A 20,150-nucleotide genomic window follows, 5' to 3' on the forward strand; every position below is an offset into this window, starting at 1 on the left:
CTTTCAACTGAGATGCATTGCGTTCTGCTATCGCTACTTATGAGGTCAACGTACTCCATGTGATGTACTTGTGTCTTATGTTATATTTTTCTAAAGGTACTATAGAAATTGTTACTTAAAACCCTCGTTGTACCTGTTCAACTTTGAGTAACTTTGAGTAAAGCTGAAGAGTTTTTTTGATTGAGCGAAGTAATCTTACAAAATACTGGACTGTATTGAAAAATTATTTCACTATAAGACAGCTCATTTATGGAGGAAGACTAAGCTAAAGGCTTTCTATCCGGCTTCTATCCTTTCTATCCGGAGCGGTACTTCACGTGATGGAAACATCTGGGAGAAACTATAAATAAGATAAACCTTTCAACGTCTACTAGCTTACTCAATCCTACTTCAATGTGAACAGCATAACCTCTTCTAAGGAAACCTAACAAACTGGATGACCGGTATCCAACAGAGAGATCTCGGTCCGATCTCGGCGCACGTTCCTCAGAAATATGAGTAAACATCATCATAGCATTTGTTCTGTCGCCTTGTTATACGCGTTACACGATTGTATGTGTGGATGAAGTGTATCTCACACTAGTACACCTTGAGTATCTGTAGGTTCTTTTGATCGCTTTTGGTTTGTTAGATTATACTATATTTAGCTGCAAAATTGAGAATTATGCAATATGTAAGCTTTCTTAAGGGAATTGTCTTCGAAAGAAAGTAGAAGACTGTTCAGGACTGTGTGTTAGCTACTAGAAATTGAAAGACAACTTCATATGCATATACATTCTATGAAATAGGCTCTAAATGATGACCACTGAGGCAAGAGCGATGCAGGTTTCATCATTGAGTTCTATTCCACTAATGACAACTTAAATATATTCTTACAACGTAGTTTCGCGAACCACAGTTTGACGCAAGTCAGAGCTGCATGACAGTGTGAGATCCACACCACTCACACAAACACAGCACAACGTTGTCACGCTCTGAATGCGAGGCGAAGTGTTAAAAGAAGCGTGTTTGTTGTTTATTGGTACTTTACTGTAAACACCTGTTAAGGTGAGGTTTTGTCACGGGAGATTTTGATGTGATAATATATTTTCTGCACCATTTTTCAAGTTACAGGTCTTCGTGTTTGCCCTTTAGGTATACTGCACCATTTTGGATACAAGCCTTTTCTCATATAGATAAGGATCAAGTGTTTAAGTCAAAATTCAATGTCAAAATTTTAAGTCTGGGCCTAGCCTGGAATCGAACCTGCACACTTGCACTTTAGAGGCTTGAACTTTAACCGCTAGGCCACCTGAACTTAGTTACATACCTAATGACAAAAGTACCTACATTTTCCAAACAATATTTTCAACATAAACTGTGTGAATATCATACCAAACAAAAGGGTAAATTTCATATAAAACAATACAACTTACTTATTTCCTGAAGTTTCAGTACAAAATCATCACATCCATACAAAATCTTCCCACCCATTTAGAAATAAAACCGAACAAAATCATTCCATTCCCGTCTTAAAACATCAGTTTGATTAACCTAATCATTACGGTAACATAAACGATTGGCGGTTACATAAAGTAAACAGCAGACGTAATGAAACCAGAGCGTTCATTACAAAATGTTGAGAAACCGAACATTTTCGTAGGAAGCCACGTTTCTCCCGAGCTACGTGGAAACCACACGTTAAGCACTCACCAGCGAACGGTATTCATGGGATGAGATGACGCGTCTGTGCCACAGAGTGGTAATGTGTAGAGGATCCAATCTATTATATAAAGAGGTGATGTTGTTTGTGATTTTGTGATTTTGGGTGTAGTCACTGCATCAATTAAGAACGTTTTGAAAATTATTTTAAAAATAGAATGCTACTCTAGGTACTTCAAAATGTTGTGATATAGGCGATATTCTTTACGAAGACAAATTATCCATCCTGCTTTGTCCACTTCGACAGTATCTTCGCGGGCAATCTTGACTTTGAAACCCAACAGTACGTTTTTATTTTTAACCGACTTCCCAAAAAGGAGGAGGTTCTCAATTCGGCCGGTATGTTTTTTTTTTCTATGTTTGATTTACGTGATTCTTTTTTTGTTCGACTCGGAATAGCTGCCAGTTGGTCCCATAGTCATCAGGTCAGGATCTGATGATGGAAACCCTGAGAAATCGAGGGCAACCTGCAAAAGTTGTAGGCATACATAGGGTAAAAACTTGACACTCAGGTGTACGCCTAAAAGCACTATTCAACAGTGAAGATTTGGAGCTGACCTGATGATGACGACCAGAGAGGGCCGAGGGAACTCGAAAACTGAATATGTAAACTACCTCGTGTTTGGGCTTAAATTATTTGTATTGACAAGACCTTTTCAACAGTGAAGGTTTGGAGCTGACCTGATGATGGAGACCAGAGAAAGTCGAGGGAACTCGACAACTGAATATGTAAAATGCCTCGTATTTGGACTTATATTCTTTGTATTGATGAGAACTTCCCACTTATATGGATAGTGACAACTATTCGTATCACTGAAAAGCTGTAAATAAAAATCTTTTTTACAAAAAATTAAACCGACTTCCCAAAACACTAAAAAGAAAAAAAAACCTAATTTTAGGTGCATCGGCCTAGAAGTCGGTGGCAAAATTAACTTAGTAACATCCATTAGACACCGACTTCTAGGCCGATGCACCTAAAATTAGTTTTTTTTTTTCTTTTTTTACTTCTTATAACCCTAAGAATAAAAAAACCCAACGCAAAGTTATGAAGTAAGAATATACAACTAAATAACAATTATCAAAATCAATTGAAAACAGTATATTATGTTAAAAATGCTATATAAATGTTTTCATTGCCATTTAAAACAGATATTTATCAATATTTGATGATGATGTCCTCCCAGACGTGTCCGTCGACGGCGACACCCTGTCAATTCCAGGCAATCTGTCTTCGCTCATGGGCCCGGTAGTGACTTGCGAATAGGGCTTCCAATCCCGCAATACCGAGATCTCGGTATTCCGGGATCCCGCATCATTTTTTAGTCCCGAGCGCTGCGGGATTACGTGTGCGGGATCCCGCTCGATTTGCGGGACTGTAAAGAAACATGCGCAAGACCATTCACGACTGATATCATCAGCATGTAATGTAATTTTCCCGTCACCATCTCTAGCTAACAGTCTCGAATCCATCATAAAAAAAGAAATTACTCTTTATGAGTCCGGAGGGTCAATGGGGAAATATCTCACATTTACATATAATACTTTAAAAGGAATACCACCGACTAGTGTGGAAGCCGAAAGAGCATTCTCTGCTGCTGGCTATATTGCCTCTAAAATACGCTGCAGTTTGGCAGACGACACTTTAGATATGCTATGTTTTCTTCGCAAACATTTCCAATTTAATGATAAAAAAAATATGAAAGAAACTAAATAATTATTTATCATTCAGCTGAAACTGTTTTTTTTTTCTATTGTACATGACTGTATTTTTATATTTGATCTCAGTAATGAAGTGTAATTTGATTGATCACATTTAACGTTAATTAAAGTGAAATTACGAGTACGTTGATTTAATTTGATTAATTTATTGTTTTATTTGCCTCACTTAATATTTTTCATAATTATATGCGGGATCCCGCCAATACCGGGATCCCGCGGGATTTGAATTCCAACTCCCGCCAATACCGGGATCGAGCATGGGGTGCGGGATTGGAAGCCCTACTTGCGAACCCGAATTTGTTTTTAAAAACTCGGTCACATGATGCACAACGAATGCATGATGATCAATATTTAACCCACATTTCAACAGACAAAATAAGAAATAGAAATATTTTATAACTTCAAAAACTTGTGACTACTGAATATTGTTACTCTGTGCCTATGAAACGTGTAATTTTGTTGAAATATTAATATATGCGCGGTCTGGTTGTGGCGCGTTACTCGACTTATATCAATCGTGGAATATTATTGCTTCAACTATTTCTTGATATTAGTCTATAGTAATGTTAAATGGAAGAGCGTAGCTTAACTGCGTAGAAAAGCCAAATTAATAGTAGTTGTATGTATTTGACCTGTGTGAAGATGATCCATCATATCAACAGCCTCCTGCCCTCCTCCTAACTAATATTATAAATGTGAAAGTAACTCTGTTTGTCTGTCTGTCTTTTCTTCACGCCTAAACTAGTGAACCGATTTGTGTGAAATTTGGTACAGACACAGTTTGAAACTTGAGAAAGGACATAGGATAGTTTTTATTACAAAGAAATATACAAATAAAAAATAAATTTTTTTATTATTCCGGACATAGAGCCATCTATTGGTCAAACTAAAAATCTGCCGGAAGTCACTATTCCACGCGAAAGAAGTCGCGGGCAAAAGCTAGTATTTTATATTTTCTTCTTTCATGCTCTTATGTCAGCCGTTATCTCACAAGTAACATTCTTTCTAACCATATAAATTGTCACACAATCTATCCATCGTTGCCTTATTCGTCCTCTTCCACTATATCCGTCCACGTTCATACCCATACCATGAAAGTCGGTTTCCACAATGTGAATAAAAACCACAAAAACAGTTGGTTTATTTACATTCAATTATAACCAACCAAATCAAATTGGTCAATGTATTGATACTCATTGTTTTGGCTGTTAACTGTCAACTAAAAATTCAGGGTTCCCTGAAAATAATTCTATTGTGAAATACCAATAAGTACTATTTATTAGTGACTATGCACTATGCAGTATGCATGCAATAATTTATTAACAATACAGTAATAAATTAGTTTGTTGAATGATTTTATTTTGAATTAAAACTGTGGGCCTTAATAAAATAATGACATTGTCTATTTATTATAATAATAATATGTAATTGAAAAGAATATAAAAGCTAGGATATTTAATCAGGGTACTACCGTAATCAATAGAACTCCATTTTATTAAAACCCGACTTGAAAACTTACTAGTGTAGGAATCAATTTGTTTAAGAGGACGAATTGGAAACTTTGGCGCCAAGGATCTCAATTTTTCTCAGTAAATACAAAACGGATCAAAATACAACTTGGTTACCTGAAAGTTCATGATATAAACCTTATTTTGTTAGACTTCAAAACATGATTAGGTAACTTTTATAACAGAGAAAAATATATCAAACATACCTCTTTTTAAAAAGAGATTCACATATTATGGGCAAACGGGACCGATTTAAGCCTCTTAACTTTTTTAGTAGTTGAGTATATACATACTCTTTAAAATTGTGGAAGGAATTTTTATCAAATTATCATTTCTAAATAATAAAATTACAAAACCATTTTGTCGCTTACGACTTTTAGTTATAAGCTAGCGCGCGTATTGTTATCCTCGCCCCGCTCAGACGCTCCGACCCCTTTTGGCGCCTTAGGTGCGCGTGCCGGTTATGGAATTATTGGTTACCAATTCGTCGCCTTAACACTAGAAAGACCAGAGTGGTCAAATGACCCCAATGAAGTTTTTGATCAATCATATTTTCAAAACCAAAGCATTGAAATCACTGTAGTTCTATGACTTTTAATATTTCGTCATTCTTTACATTATTCTGATGTGTCGATACCGATAGCAAGATAAATACGAATTAAAAATTATCATCTACCTAGAAAGACCGCAGTGGTCATTTGACACCACTACGTGCGTGCTTTGTAAATTCGTTGAATATACTCGTATTGTGGGTAGTTAAATTAAAATATTTGCGTTGATGTTGATTCAAAGTGCTTGTGTAATGGTTTCCCATATTTAGGAAGAGATGAAGGCCATCCACAAAATCAAAGTATAGGCGAGTGCGTTGTATTGCGACTAATGGACTCATACTTGAATAGTGGTCCAAATAAAACAACTGATATTTTTTTTACCAGTGTAAGTTTATCAAAAAGCTAATTGAAAAAAGGTACATCAATAGTTGGTACGGTAAACAAAACACGAAGAGATATTCTAGCAACTATAAAAAAATGCAACCCTCAGTTTATATGAAACACATATTCACAACTCTGAAACCTGCGCACTTACAGTTTATCAAGGAAAACCTTCAAAATCAGTTATGATTCTTAGTTCACCTCACTCTTATGTATTTGTTGATCCAGAAGAAGCAAAAAAGAAGCCGAACACGGTGAAGTTTTACAATGCTACGAAATTTGGAGTACCTGGACGTTATTGATCAAATGACCAAGAAATATAGTGTCAAAGCACCTTCTGCTCGTTGGCCCTTACAAGTGTTTCATGATATTATGAATTTGGCAGCAATCAATTCTTGGATTTTGTACAAAAATCAGAGAAAAAAGGTCATTCTTGACTTGGCAAGGGAGTTTATCGCCCGAGATACCCACTCCCTGATGACGCCGTCTAGGTACTTCACAGCCCGATAATAGCATACCCCAGACCCTGAAGAAGAACGTAGCAAAAAGAGAAAACGGTGTCACGTCTTTGTTACGTGCAAAAGTGCAGACAAAACCAACAAATCTTGTATTAGTTGTAAAAAGCTTTTGTGTGGTTCTTGTAATGTAAACAAGGAACTAAAACATCAAAAATGTGCCTAATTTTTTCATTTTTGTATCACGTAATGGATGTTTAATTACTATTAAGTTCTTTTATTTTCTAATAGATGTTAATAAATAAAAATTAAAACCATAATACACGAATAAAACATTACAACCCATGAACGAGTCATTTGACCCCACTTGGTCTTTGTAGGTAGTTCAAAATTTCGGTCTTTCTAGTGTTAATGAACACGGCTCTAGAAGAAGTTAAGCATTAGTACTACTATCTTAAAAATAGCCTTATGTATGCAATGTACAGGTGGGATAGTTACCAAAAGTTTGTCAAAGTAAACAAAATATAAACCTTACTAAAGTATTTTCTAGTACCTTAACTAGCATTGCCTCTCTCAACCATAGTTTAGTATTTATCCACCAAAATAGTATATTCAAACCATCTACACCAAATCGGACTGTACCAATCTCGTTATTTAGATCCAGCCAAATTTCCCTTATATTTGGGAAATTTCAGGTGAATTCGAGCAAATATCCGAAAATAGTCGTCAAATCGTATAGAAAGTACAGTCGGGCTCGTAAATTAGTAATAACTAGTGGCTGGTCGCGGCTGTACCCAAATTTACCCGTTCATTACACATTAACGTGTGGCTAGGGTTGCTACGTTATGCAGAATAATTTAATTTTGTTAATTTTTGAAAAGCTGTGTTAATAAGTTAATAATTACTAGTTGACACATATGGTATACATAGATGTTATTCTGATTACAAAATCACGAAAGATCATTTTGAAATATTCTGTTTGGTATTATATCTAACTAGCTTCCACCCGCGGTTTCACTTGCGTCCTGAGATAACTGATTCCTGTAGCCGGATGAAGACTATCCTATGTTCTTTTCCAGGGCCTCTCCAATTTTCAGCTTAAACGGTTCAGCCATTTTCAAGTTATGAATAGTGTAACTCATACGACTTTATTTTATGTATTAGATGTCTAGTACATTTTGTACAAAGTGTTAATCTTGTAATCTAATAGTAATTTTAAAAGAATCAATATAAAATAAAGTAGAAATATGTAAAAAAAAAAAACTAAGATCGTCACAATTACCAGTAGTAGATTTCCTCAATCCTCACAATTACCAGTAGTAGAATCAAGCATCGCATCAACCAACATTTCTTATTAAAATAGGCTCGTTTTTCTACTAACCAAAATAACTATAAAATGACCTTACAGCCCTATAAACCGGACTGTCTGTTAGCATGTCGGTGGGCCCCCACTCTCCGGTTTCAAAATAGCTGTTGACAGCCTTTCAGCGATGGACCCAACGCCGTCCCTGGTCCCTACCTGCCTTCATTTATATTTAGTTAGAGAATTTCAAGTGTTCAACATAATGTAGGTTCAGCTTTGTTTTGAGCTAATTGTGTTGTGTTTGATAGTTTCAGGTATGGACTTTTTTGGGTGTTAACAAAGTATTGAAATCTCCGGTATACCGATTTGTACTGATGAAAATGCTCTGCTTTCAAATAATCGCTTGTCCCCTAAGACGACCCACTGACCAAAATCTGTACATTATATCCCACCCAAAACAACAATGTGAAAGACTGCCAAGTTCGATAATATGGGAATGCTTCGCCTATAAAAGAAGTGAGATCTGAATAAGTACCAAGTTCCATACACATACCTCAGTTAAAAATAGTTACTTTTTAATGATGTTACTTGGCTGACACACTTGGCCATTTTCAGATTTTTCCCTTTACCTTGACATAAAGACCTACCTCCATGCCAAATTTCAAGTCAATACGACCATTGGAAGTGGTCTAGGTTTTTGATGAGTGAGTCAGTGAATCAGTGAATAAGTGAATCAGTCAGTGAGTGTATAGTAAAAATAGCGATTTTCAATAATGAGAATCGTTTTATAATTTCTTTTTCAGTATATATAATTTTGGTAAATGAATTTACATTTATAACGCAAGTACATAAAGTAAATAAAATAATATAGGTCTTTACACACCTAAATTTAAAGCTTGTTCAAGGTGTAACAGATTTTTTTTTGGAATAACCTCACTTTTAAAACTTGGATAGCGTGTTATATTGCTGATTATGTATCACAATTAAACAAAAAAAACGGCTTAGTTTTGGCATAATAATCACCGATCTCCTTCAAGTCCTGTAGGATTCCATAAGTTACACATAATAGTACACACCATAATATAAAAGATCATTCTAGAAACTTCCAGGGTACTAACCTGACATCTCCCATCGATGCACATATCTAGACTGCCGGGGCGACACCTGGTGCCGTCAGAAACCCTGGCTGCGAGCACCGCCACCACCACGCGATCCTCGTCATCCAGGGCTACCGTCTGCAAACACATGGTTTTAATTTAATTTAGTATAGGAAAATATGGGTAAATGTGGAACTTGATCTTTTAGAGCAGGGATGGTCATCATCAGCCTATAGCAGTCCACTGCTGGACGTAGGCCTCTCCAAGTGCACGCCACTGAGATCGATTTTCGGCTTCTCGCATCCAGCTCCTGCCAGCCGTCTTGCGCAAGTCATCACTCCACCGTGCCTGGATGGTCAACTTGATTTAAATCCTACCCTCTAACCTACACTCCTAAACTGTTATCCTACCGACTGGATGCTTAAACCTCATTTACAAAGAAACTCGTAACTAAGTAATGGTTGTGACATTGACACATACTAGCTAGGTACCTACTATTGTTTGTTCAAGTTTAATGAGATTCCCCTTTTTCTTTACTGAGTATTTTAAACTGTTGGTTCTGTTCCTGATCTCTTCCCAGTCGTCTTCAGTTAGAACCTTATTGAATTTTGATGCTTATTTTGAGCTTACAACAATAGTATTTTTTTTATTGTTATGTCAAGTACTACATAGTTACTTCTCCGTCAAATCAGTAACTACTTGACACGGATGCAGCTTAAATCATCTTTTATAGATGTAGAAGGCCACTGATAATGATGACATAAATATAGTACTCAATAGAAATCATTGGACAAAACTTTGGAGTTTTCAAACAGAGGTCAACTCTACCCTGCATACTAAGGTTGGCCTTAAATCTAGTTACGATTTTGTCTGACAGTCGACTAACTTTATTTTTAAACTTCCTTTAATACCAGTCTGGAATTTAAAGTTGTCGTGTCTTCATGAGTATTCAAGTTTCAACGCTCACTGGGGAAGATAGGATTTCATCAATTTTAGTTGCTGCATGAATTTCCAAACCAAAATGGTTTTATTTTAGTCTAATTTGAATAACACACTTGGTTCTGATTTTCCTCTGATTAGGCTCACAAATGATCAGAAATATTTATTCACCAATTTACAAGTGATCTTTGCTAAAAAAAGTCGTGGTGGCCTAGTGGGTAAAGGTTGGTCCTTTACCCACTAGGCCACCACTCTCAAGTATGAGGGCGCGGGTTCGATCCCAGGTCAGGCAAGTACCAATGCAACTTTTCTAAGTTTGTATGTACTTTCTAAGTATATCTTAGACACCATTGGCTGTGTTTCGGATAGCACGTTAAACTGTAGGTCCCGGCTGTCATTGAACATCCTTGGCAGTCGTTACGGGTAGTCAGAAGCCAGTAAGTCTGACACCAGTCTAACCAAGGGGTATCGGGTTGCCCGGGTAAATGGGTTGAGGAGGTCAAATAGGCAGTCGCTTCTTGTAAAGCGCTGATACTCAGCTGAATCCGGTTAGACTGGAAGCCGACCCCAACATGATTGGGAAAAGGCTCGGAGGATGGACAAGTGATCTTTGCTAATAAAAAGCTAAGTTCCCCACGTGTGGGAAATCGGGTAAATATTTTTGCCACACATATTCTAAGCTATAAAAAGAGTTCTATGACAGAAGTAAATTACAAATGCACCTTTATTATGCAGAATTTAGAGGATGACAGTTATTTTCAGCTGCCTAAAAGCATATGCTACATACCTACTAGGTTCTATGCATGATGAAAAAACCGTTGTATAAACACTTTCGCCGCCATTTTCGTGACATACCAGCATAGGATAAAATGGCATCAATTATTTCGATGCCTTTCTCAACATGACATTATTTTTACAGCTGAAAATGGTCTTAATCTAACTCCAAATCTCCACCTACCGGTTCAGGACTCTGGCCCGAGTGTTGCGGAGTCCCCCGACACGTGAGAGCGCAAGGCTCCGCATCATCGCGGTGCGCTCGCCAGTGGAACAACTCCCCTCCATAGGGGGTGTCGTCGTGGGCGCCGCATTGCTGTTCCCGCCAGATGTCCTCTTCTAGTAGGGATATGTTGCCGCGACATGGCTGTGGAAAATGGTGCTTGTGTTAGTTTGGTTAAGGTGGAATATGCCGTGTCTTGGGTGACAGTCAGTAAGAATTTGAGACTCCCATTCCACTGCTTTGAACGTGATTAATCATTGGAAATCAATGGATAAATCAAACGATATTATTTTTTGTAGAAATGGTGAATGATTATAAATAGTCATAAAATTAATGTAAACTGAAGAGTTTGTTTAAACGCGCTAATCTCAAAAACTTTTGGGCTGATTAAAACATATTTCAGTGTAAGATTGCCTATATACCGAGAAAAGGTACAGGTTACTTTTTAAACGAATGGGCGCAGCAGTTCCTTTTTTTTTTTTTTTTTTTTTTTTTCCGACGTCAAAAATCTTCAAATGACCCCTCCCGCTGTGGGTTAGCAGCGGTGAGGGAGTGTCAGACTCTTACTGACTAAAAACCGTCGTGTTCCGTCATAGGCCTTTTATGTACCAGGGCCGCGGTATCTCTTTCGAACAACCCGCAGCCCCGGCAGGACAACCCGCAGCCCCGGCAGGGGCGTAGCAGTTCCCTTGAGATGCGAGTGAAACCCCTGTCAAAAGCTAGTAAACGAATAGTCAACTTTGATTACTACATTATTTTTGATTAAAAAAGATTGATATTAGATGTATTTTTTAATATTACGAACTGTTTTGCTTAATTTTAGCTCTGTCTATAATAATAATAATAATAAGCCCCGCAGGGCATCTGAGGCGGATGACGGGGAGTAGCGACCCCGCGGGGCTATATATCCGAGTGCTCCAGGGAGAGTATACTGTCCCCCACCTCCGGCTTGCCGGAGTGAAGCATGACGGGGGATAGGTCTCCCGCCTCTTGGCTTGCCTTCATCGGCCGGTCAGAGTGGAGTCGCTAGAGCAAGGTTAGTCCTGCTCGGAGGGTAGGTGCCTCGTGGTAAGTGGCGAGTGGGCCGGTGATGCTGGACCCACAGGGAGCGCGTGATCTGCGTTTAAAGTCCGCCGAGGTATCCTCACCCTTCAGCCGCTCATGTACCTGTTGCCCCCTTGTTGCGATTTAGCGACTGATTCCCGGGGGCCCAGTAAGTGAGTTGGCGAGTCTCCACCTGCCATTTTTACGTGTATTTATTACATTGTTATCGGCAGGTGCCATAGTTCCCGTAGTTTCCCCATTCCTAGTCCACTAGCATCCTATCACAATAGCCCAAGTAGTTTTCATCCATAGTTAGCAATAGTTTAGCACAGAACCGGGGATTGTCCTTGGGTACATTTCTATAGTGTATACAGGGATAATTGTCGGTTTTGTGTCACCATTTCATTAAAGTTGTCTCAAAAGGGCTTCAGCGTGTTGGCTTCGGCCCCACGTTCGCCTCCCAAAAATCCGGGACTCTATAGTCCCGAGGTCTGGTAGAGACATACAAGATAATAATAATAAGCCCCGCAGGGCATCTGAGGCGGATGACGGGGAGTAGCGACCCCGCGGGGCTATATATCCGAGTGCTCCAGGGAGAGTATACTGTCCCCCATCTCCGGCTTGCCGGAGTGAAGCATGACGGGGGATAGGTCTCCCGCCTCTTGGCTTGCCTTCATCGGCCGGTCAGAGTGGAGTCGCTAGAGCAGGGTTAACAGCCCACTCGGAGGATAGGTGCCTCGTGGTAAGTGGCGAGTGGGCCGGTGATGCTGGACCCACAGGGAGCGCGTGATCTGCGTTTAAAGTCCGCCGAGGTATCCTCACCCTTCAGCCGCTCATGTACCTGTTGCCCCCTTGTTGCGATTTAGCGACTGATTCCCGGGGGCCCAGTAAGTGAGTTGGCGAGTCTCCACCTGCCATTTTTACGTGTATTTACTACATTGTTATCGGCAGGTGCCATAGTTCCCGTAGTTTCCCCATTCCTAGTCCACTAGCATCCCATCACAATAGCCCAAGTAGTTTTCATCCATAGTTAGCAATAGTTTAGCACAGAACCGGGGATTGTCCTTGGGTACATTTCTATAGTGTATACAGGGATAATCGTCGGTTTTGTGTCACCATTTCATTAAAGTTGTCTCAAAAGGGCTTCAGCGTGTTGGCTTCGGCCCCACGTTCGCCTCCCAAAAATCCGGGACTCTATAGTCCCGAGGTCTGGTAGAGACATACAAGATAATAATAAGCCCCGCAGGGCATCTGAGGCGGATGACGGGGAGTAGCGACCCCGCGAGGCTATATATCCGACTGCTCCAGGGAGAGTATACTGTCCCCCATCTCCGGCCTGCCGGAGTGAAGCATGACGGGGGATAGGTCTCCCGCCTCTTGGCTTGCCTTCATCGGCCGGTCAGAGTGGAGTCGCTAGAGCAGGGTTAACAGCCCACTCGGAGGGTAGGTGCCTCGTGGTAAGTGGCGAGTGGGCCGGTGATGCTGGACCTACAGGGAGCGCGTGATCTGCGTTTAAAGTCCGCCGAGGTATCCTCACCCTTCAGCCGCTCATGTACCTGTTGCCCGCTTGTTGCGATTTAGCGACTGATTCCCGGGGGCTCAGTAAGTGAGGTGGCGAGTCTCCACCTGCCATTTTTACGTGTATTTATTACATTGTTATCGGCAGGTGCCATAGTTCCCGTAGTTTCCCCATTCCTAGTCCACTAGCATCCCATCACAATAGCACAAGTAGTTTTCATCCATAGTTAGCAATAGTTTAGCACAGAACCGGAGATTGTCCTTGGGTACATTTCTATAGTGTATACAGGGATAATCGTCGGTTTTGTGTCACCATTTCATTAAAGTTGTCTCAAAAGGGCTTCAGCGTGTTGGCTTCGGCCCCACGTTCGCCTCCCAAAAATCCGGAACTCTATAGTCCCGAGGTCTGGTAGAGACATACAAGATAATAATAAAGCATTTATTTCAAGTAACTAGGACTCATATCAGGTTAGTAACAATATTTACTTAAGACTATGTTAGTAAACTACAATGTACAATTTGGTTAAATAAAAAAAACACTCACTACGAATCGCCGCTACAAGATTTCAGCCGAAATCCTGGAGCAACGATTCACTATGCAGCAGTCCAACCTATCAGCCACCATGCCCAGGATACCATTGGAGCTGGCCCGCACCCTGCGCACCAGGGATGCACACTTTTTCCGCATAATAGTATAAAAGCAGTCTACGTGCATTTCAGCGAACATTCCTGATACACTACAGAAGCGAGGCAGCCCCATCAGCACCCTGAAAGCCTTGTTGTACTGAACACGAAGGGCGCTGTACGATTTAAGCGTAAAATGAACCCACAGGCTGCTGGTATAAAATGATGTACAGTAAGCTCTAAACAGCGTTACTTTAACCGAGTTAGAAGCACGTGAGAACCTGCGGGCAATCATATTCGCTCTCACCGACAGCGCCCTCCGCTCACGTTCTATGTCGTCATCATCCTTGAGGCCAGCGGTCAATACGTGTCCGAGGTACTTGAACTGGTGTACCCTCGTCAAGGCAACACCATTCAGTAAGATAGGAGGCACTGCTTCTGGATATTTACCTCCAGCCCCAAACGACACTTTTTTTTACATTATACACCAGGCCGTGAGCTCTGGCGTAGGTTTCACATACACGCACAAGGTTTCTCAAACCACAAACTGAGGCGCTGAGCAGCACCATGTCATCAGCATAGCTTATGTTGTTAACACATACGCCATCGATATAGCATCCGACTCTGGTGCTGCTCAGCTCCACAATCAGTTGGTTCATGTACAGATTAAAGAGTGTGGGAGAACTCAAACCTCCCTGTCTCACCCCACACTCCAATCCGTAAGGGCCCGAATACGCTCCATCCCAACGAACTCTGTTGACCTGGTTCCCATACCAATATTTAAAAATATTGATAACTTCAGGTGGTAGTTGAGCATCATTCAGTTTTTTCCAAAGAATATCATAGGAAACCAGGTCAAAAGCACTCGAAAGATCGAGAAAACAGGTGTAAACCGGCGTACTACGGCCAGTGTAGTACTGCACAGCATGCTTAAAACTCAATATTGCACTCTCTGTTGATAAACCGGGCCGAAACCCAAACTGATTATCGTGCAAAACGATGTGTTTATTTAATTGGGCATTAAGCACGCTGTCGAATACCTTAGAGACCACAGTAGCTAGAGATATCGGCCTATAGATATCCCTATCAGTTAAGTCACCAGTTTTATTCTTTACTACAGGAACCACAACTGTTTTTAACATATCACTGGGCAAATACGCATGACTCAGACAAAGATTATAAAATAACGCCAAGACTCGCGGCAAGTGGGGCCCCGCATATCGAAGATGTTCAATGCTGAGCCCATCATGTCCAGGAGATTTCCCTCTAGACATTGACTGTATGATATGTCCTATTTCTTTAGCCTTTATTCTGACTCCCAAAGCCATCTTGGGCTCAACATTGATCATCGTCTGCGACGGACCTAATGAAGACTTGACTTTAAATTTATCCCTAAACAGATCCGCTATTCTCTGAGCATCACTCACACCATCGACACACACAGGCAGGCCCGCTTTATGGTCAAATTTATTTGTATTTTTCCAAAATGCACGAAAGTCTTTCTTGGAATGATTAGAAGCCAAGATATCCATTTTTATTTGGTCTTCCCGGTCTTGGCACCATTTTAACCGAGATTTAAAAATTCTTTTTGATTCACACATTTTGTCTATGAGAGTATTTTGATATGTTTGTGTGTGATTGAATGACTGACCGACAAAATTAATATTGGGAACATAAACATGATATTAATGTAAAGTGGGTTATGTATATGTTACCGTAAGATTACAAACATCGTTAGATTACAATCTATCTCGAGAGATTGTAAACTGTCGAATTATTGTGAACCGTAACATCTGATTGCAATTTAACGCATTATTTTTCGCTATATTATAATCTATCGATGAGAAATTGTCAAATTGTCAACTGTCCGAAAGCTCTCTCTGATTGGTCAGTCTTTTTGTAAGATCGACCAATCACGACCAGCCGTTCTGTTCCCATGGAGTTCCCGTAGAGTTAGGAATGAAATAGAGGTGTCAGTTAAATAAAATAAATGCTCTTCAAAAATTCTTCAAGTATTAAATTTATATAAAAATAACTCTTATAAAAATACAGTTAGGTATTTTGTCTTCAAATACAAACTAATATTTAAAAATAAAATAAAAGGGGTGCTAATTAAACAGGCTTCTTTTTAATATCATTATTCGCCCCCAAAAATCGTAAAAACATCATAAAAATATTTATTTACCTTCTAATTTTTTAACTCGTACCTACTGAGTTTTTTGTTTAAAATATAACACATCCCATATTAATTGACCCAGCATGGAAGTAAGCATGCAACATGCAGCAAGCATAACTTCTGTCACGGCTCCGGCGCTGCGGGGCTCCGGCGGTCCCATGCGAGCTTATCGTCGCAGATGGTTTTCACGCTCACCACCGCAGCTTCGGCTTGCTGGCCGGCGGAGCCGGCCAGCCTCAGCTGCGGCGGCGAGCGCTGAAACTACCTGCGCCTCAGCTCGCAGGCCGCCTCGCCCCTCCGCGCCTACGCGGTTTTGAATTGCACTCTAGGGGTAGGGCAGACAAGACTACGTGGAGTCGGTTTTGCAGCGATTCGTTTTCGTCACTAACTTCAATTTTTAATACAATTTTTAATTGTGTGTAATTTGAGTCTTAAAAATTAAGTACAATTTTTGATTTTATAAAAAATTAAACCGTCACTTATTTTTGCACGTCAAAGAGCTGTGACACCGGGTTGACAATTTGACCGCTCTACATCGCTCTCGATCTTACAAAAAGACTGACCAATCAGGGAGAGCTTTCGGACAGTTGACAATTTGACAATTTCTCATCGATAGATTATAATATAGCGAAAAATAATGCGTTAAATTGCAATCAGGTGTTACGGTTTACAATAATTCGACAGTTTACAATCTCTCGAGATAGATTGTAATCTAACGATGTTTGTAATCTTACGGTGACATATATATATAGATATTACCTACTGGATTAATATCGGGTTTGTAACTACACCCGGTATTTGAACATAAAATTCTTGCTCATAGAACCATATAATATACAAATAAATAATAATTTTATTTCACTTTTAGTGACTATTAAACCGTAAATATCTGAAAACATACAAAGTTAAACAAGTTATTGAATTAACAAAATTATTGATACAAAGCTGCGTAAATCGTGTTAATACGCTTTGAAGCATTTTAATGATATCATTAAAAATATTGAACAGTAATATAATGAGCTACAGTTCAAATTATTATTGCGGAATGATTATTGAATATTTTACAAAAATGTATAATATTTTCCAATTTTTGAAAGCGATCCCATCACTCACACAACGACCAATAAACTAACAGTATTTTCACACTAGCAGATTATTGTTGAGCGTCTCAAAACCGACCGCGCGTCGCTCAATTTTAAACATCATCTTAGTACCAGCAGTTGTCAATTGTTTGTTTGTGAGTGAGACACAGCTGCACATGTGCGGTCGGAAAATTCTGAGCGGAAAATCCTCTGGTGTGAAAACGCTGGTTTTACAATGTCATCATCCATCTAGCCTTTTCCCAACTATGTTGGGGTCGGTTTCCAGTCTAACCTGATGCAGCTGAGTATCAGTGTTTTACATGGAGCGACTACCTCCTCAATCGTATTTAGTTATCAAAAAAGTTATTCTATTGAACACTTTAAAAATATAACATATTATTTGCCATCTTTATAAAACTAACATTGCAAATAACAGAACTAGGTTAGCGAAGGCGTTGTTTGTATTGTTAGAAACCCAATCTGTTTGTTACCTGGTGTATAATTAGTACAAGACCTAGAATTAGTGTTTCTTGTGAAATTACCTTGTGGCGTGTGACCTCTGTAGGTAATGCCCTAGATTATACTGGCTAGTTCTTGTTTTATGTTCATTGAAATGTATATGAAGGGAAAGTAAGCGAGAGAGAGGAGATAATATCATGAGTGATAGTTTAGTCTGTTAAAAAACATGTACATCTATATTTTGCATAAAAAAAAAAAAACAGCTTTAAAACCTAACTCCCATTGAAAAGGCTGCCACTCACACCGCACTGTAATTTGCATTCTGTGAAAAGGATATTGTAGTCCGAACCACTCACGAACTTAATCGGGTCTTCTTTGCAAGGGAGGGAGGATCGCGTATAGAATGATAATGAGTTGCTCGCTTCGGTTTTATTGACTGTCCTCGTATTTTGAATCTGATTGGCTGATTTTTAGACGTTCCTTTTTTGAAATCATTTTATGTTTGGAGCTTTTTGATTTGTTCTTGTTTCTTTTTTTTCGTATCTTGTTACGTGAATAGAGTTGGTTTTTTGGTAAAAATGGTGAGTATTTTTACTCGATTGCTGTCTAAAGAGAATCATGCTTTTAATTAGCAACGTCATAGTTGAGCAAATATGTACCTTATTTTGTGTATTTTCCTCAGTATTTACTCAACAGTTAAGTGGATGCGACAACTAAAAGTTAATATATTACTTAAATATCATAAAAGCATAGGTTACTGAAGAAGATGAGCTTTTAGAAAAAATGGTAATTGTAAAGTGTTAATTTTTAGAGGCGCATTAAAATTAACACTTTCTGCATAAATACATTTTCAACAATTCAAGACAAGTTCGTCACAATTGATTAACTCAACATGAAGCCCTATTTAGTTTTTCTATACTATTTCTATTTAGAACCATCCCAGAAAAGACCCATACAGTCTGCTCTCGATTTCGGAACAATTTATCCAGTGCATTTATCTTATATCCAATACGGGTGCAACTTTGTAAATTTAAATTTGCAAATGGAGTGTCGTTGGTATTAAAATTTATCTCGTACATAAAAGTTGATTACAGTTTTTACTTGTAGCCTGCATGTCGATTCTATAAAATATCACAACTCACTTCGACATCACTCTCACTTCGACTTCGATCTAAAGGTAGAATTCCGTGGACGCGACAATAGTCAACCTTTGAAAATGTATGGCACCGTTGTCGAGGCCCGTGACAGTCGCGCGCGGCCGACGAATTTCGTAAGCTGCTCGCGGCATTGTCAAAAATTTAATTCTGGTTTTACTAAAATTCTATAGATGTTATTAAGCGCTAGACCATGTTGAGAAGCGTACGGCCGCGAGCGGCTCACGAAATTCAACGTCCGCGCGCGACTGTCGCAGCCCTCGGCAGCGGTGCCATACATTTTCATAGGTTGACTTTTGTCGCGCGCGGCTGCGACAATCGCGACCCACGGAATTCTACCTTAAAGTTTCGTGATTGACATTGTCAAACTACACTAGCGCTTCACTATCGAGCGTGTTGACAAGTTGAACTAAATCAAAGTCGAGATTTTGACAGATTTGTCAAAATCTGTCTATCTATAGGGGAGGTAGGGGAGAGATGGGCAGTTGGGAGACATGATCAAATCAGAATAAAAGGGGGGTCCTTTTATTCTGATTTCTGATCATAGTTTTGTTTTTTTTTAATTGGGTAGTTTACGTTACCGACTGGTAACGGTGTTCATCCATAGACTATCTGTCATTTCTGTGAGTTGTCAAGAACAAACACTCGTAAAAGTACTTAAATATTTTGTTGCGGTTTCGGATCGTTATAAAGAGAAAACTAATGAAAGGTATGTGTATTTTCTATTATTAATTATTGATTGTCAAAATCTCCAGTTACAATTATAGTAAGTCGATGCAATCCACACCTATTATACCTTTAGAAGAGAGTACTACAGCAATAGTTAATGGGCCCCACGTTTTTATTTTAGTCTAATATGACCGGGACCACCTACGTAGGTTGACAGGTAAGTAACTATTTTTTATTTTCTAGTTTTCAGTGCACATAAGATAAAACCGTTTAACTTAAAAGTTTTTTTACCGATTTTTTTTTCATAAACTAAGTCAAAAGTGTCCAATGCTCTCTATGGTAGGGAGGCTTTTCTTCGTCAGTGAAAATTTGTGAGGTTATAAATCTGCGCGAAAAATCCTTTATAGAATCTTGTTTCAGGTACCGTTGCCAACTTGATCTAGAGACTATTATATTTAAAATAGTGTTTAAATAAAGTTCTAAGTGTTTTAAAGTGATTAAGTGCCTACATTTAAGAATATAAGAAATGGCAATAAAAGTTGATAATGATCTGTAAAATCTGATTTTTTATGCAATAAATTGTGAAAAAGTGCCCATCCCTCCCCTACCTCCCCTAAAGTATGAAATGACATTACGAATCGAAGTGAAATGCGAGTTGTTGATCGAGTTTTATAGAATCCCAGTACTGAACGTAATGGTACGATCGTTATCTGGGATACATGGTCTGTTATTTTATTATGTACCTATATATTTATTTATTTATTGTTAGTTTC

The 20,150-nt window shown here is 39.1% G+C and overlaps 1 protein-coding gene across 4 annotated transcripts in view; it reads right to left on the reverse strand.

The window, feature by feature from the left end:
- Positions 1-20,150, reverse strand: part of LOC124642239 (protein madd-4-like) — a 150,743-nt gene that overhangs the window by 64,649 nt on the left and 65,944 nt on the right. For all 4 annotated transcript variants that reach the window (XM_047180581.1, XM_047180583.1, XM_047180582.1 and 1 more), the window contains exons 4-5: positions 10,613-10,795; positions 8,737-8,853 (exon numbers count right to left, since the gene is read on the reverse strand). In XM_047180581.1, coding sequence (XP_047036537.1) covers positions 8,737-8,853; positions 10,613-10,795 — 300 coding nt within the window. The remainder of the gene's footprint in view (positions 1-8,736; positions 8,854-10,612; positions 10,796-20,150) is intronic.

The sequence above is a fragment of the Helicoverpa zea genome, chromosome 24 (assembly GCF_022581195.2).
Source record: "Helicoverpa zea isolate HzStark_Cry1AcR chromosome 24, ilHelZeax1.1, whole genome shotgun sequence".
Lineage (NCBI taxonomy): Eukaryota > Metazoa > Arthropoda > Insecta > Lepidoptera > Noctuidae > Helicoverpa > Helicoverpa zea.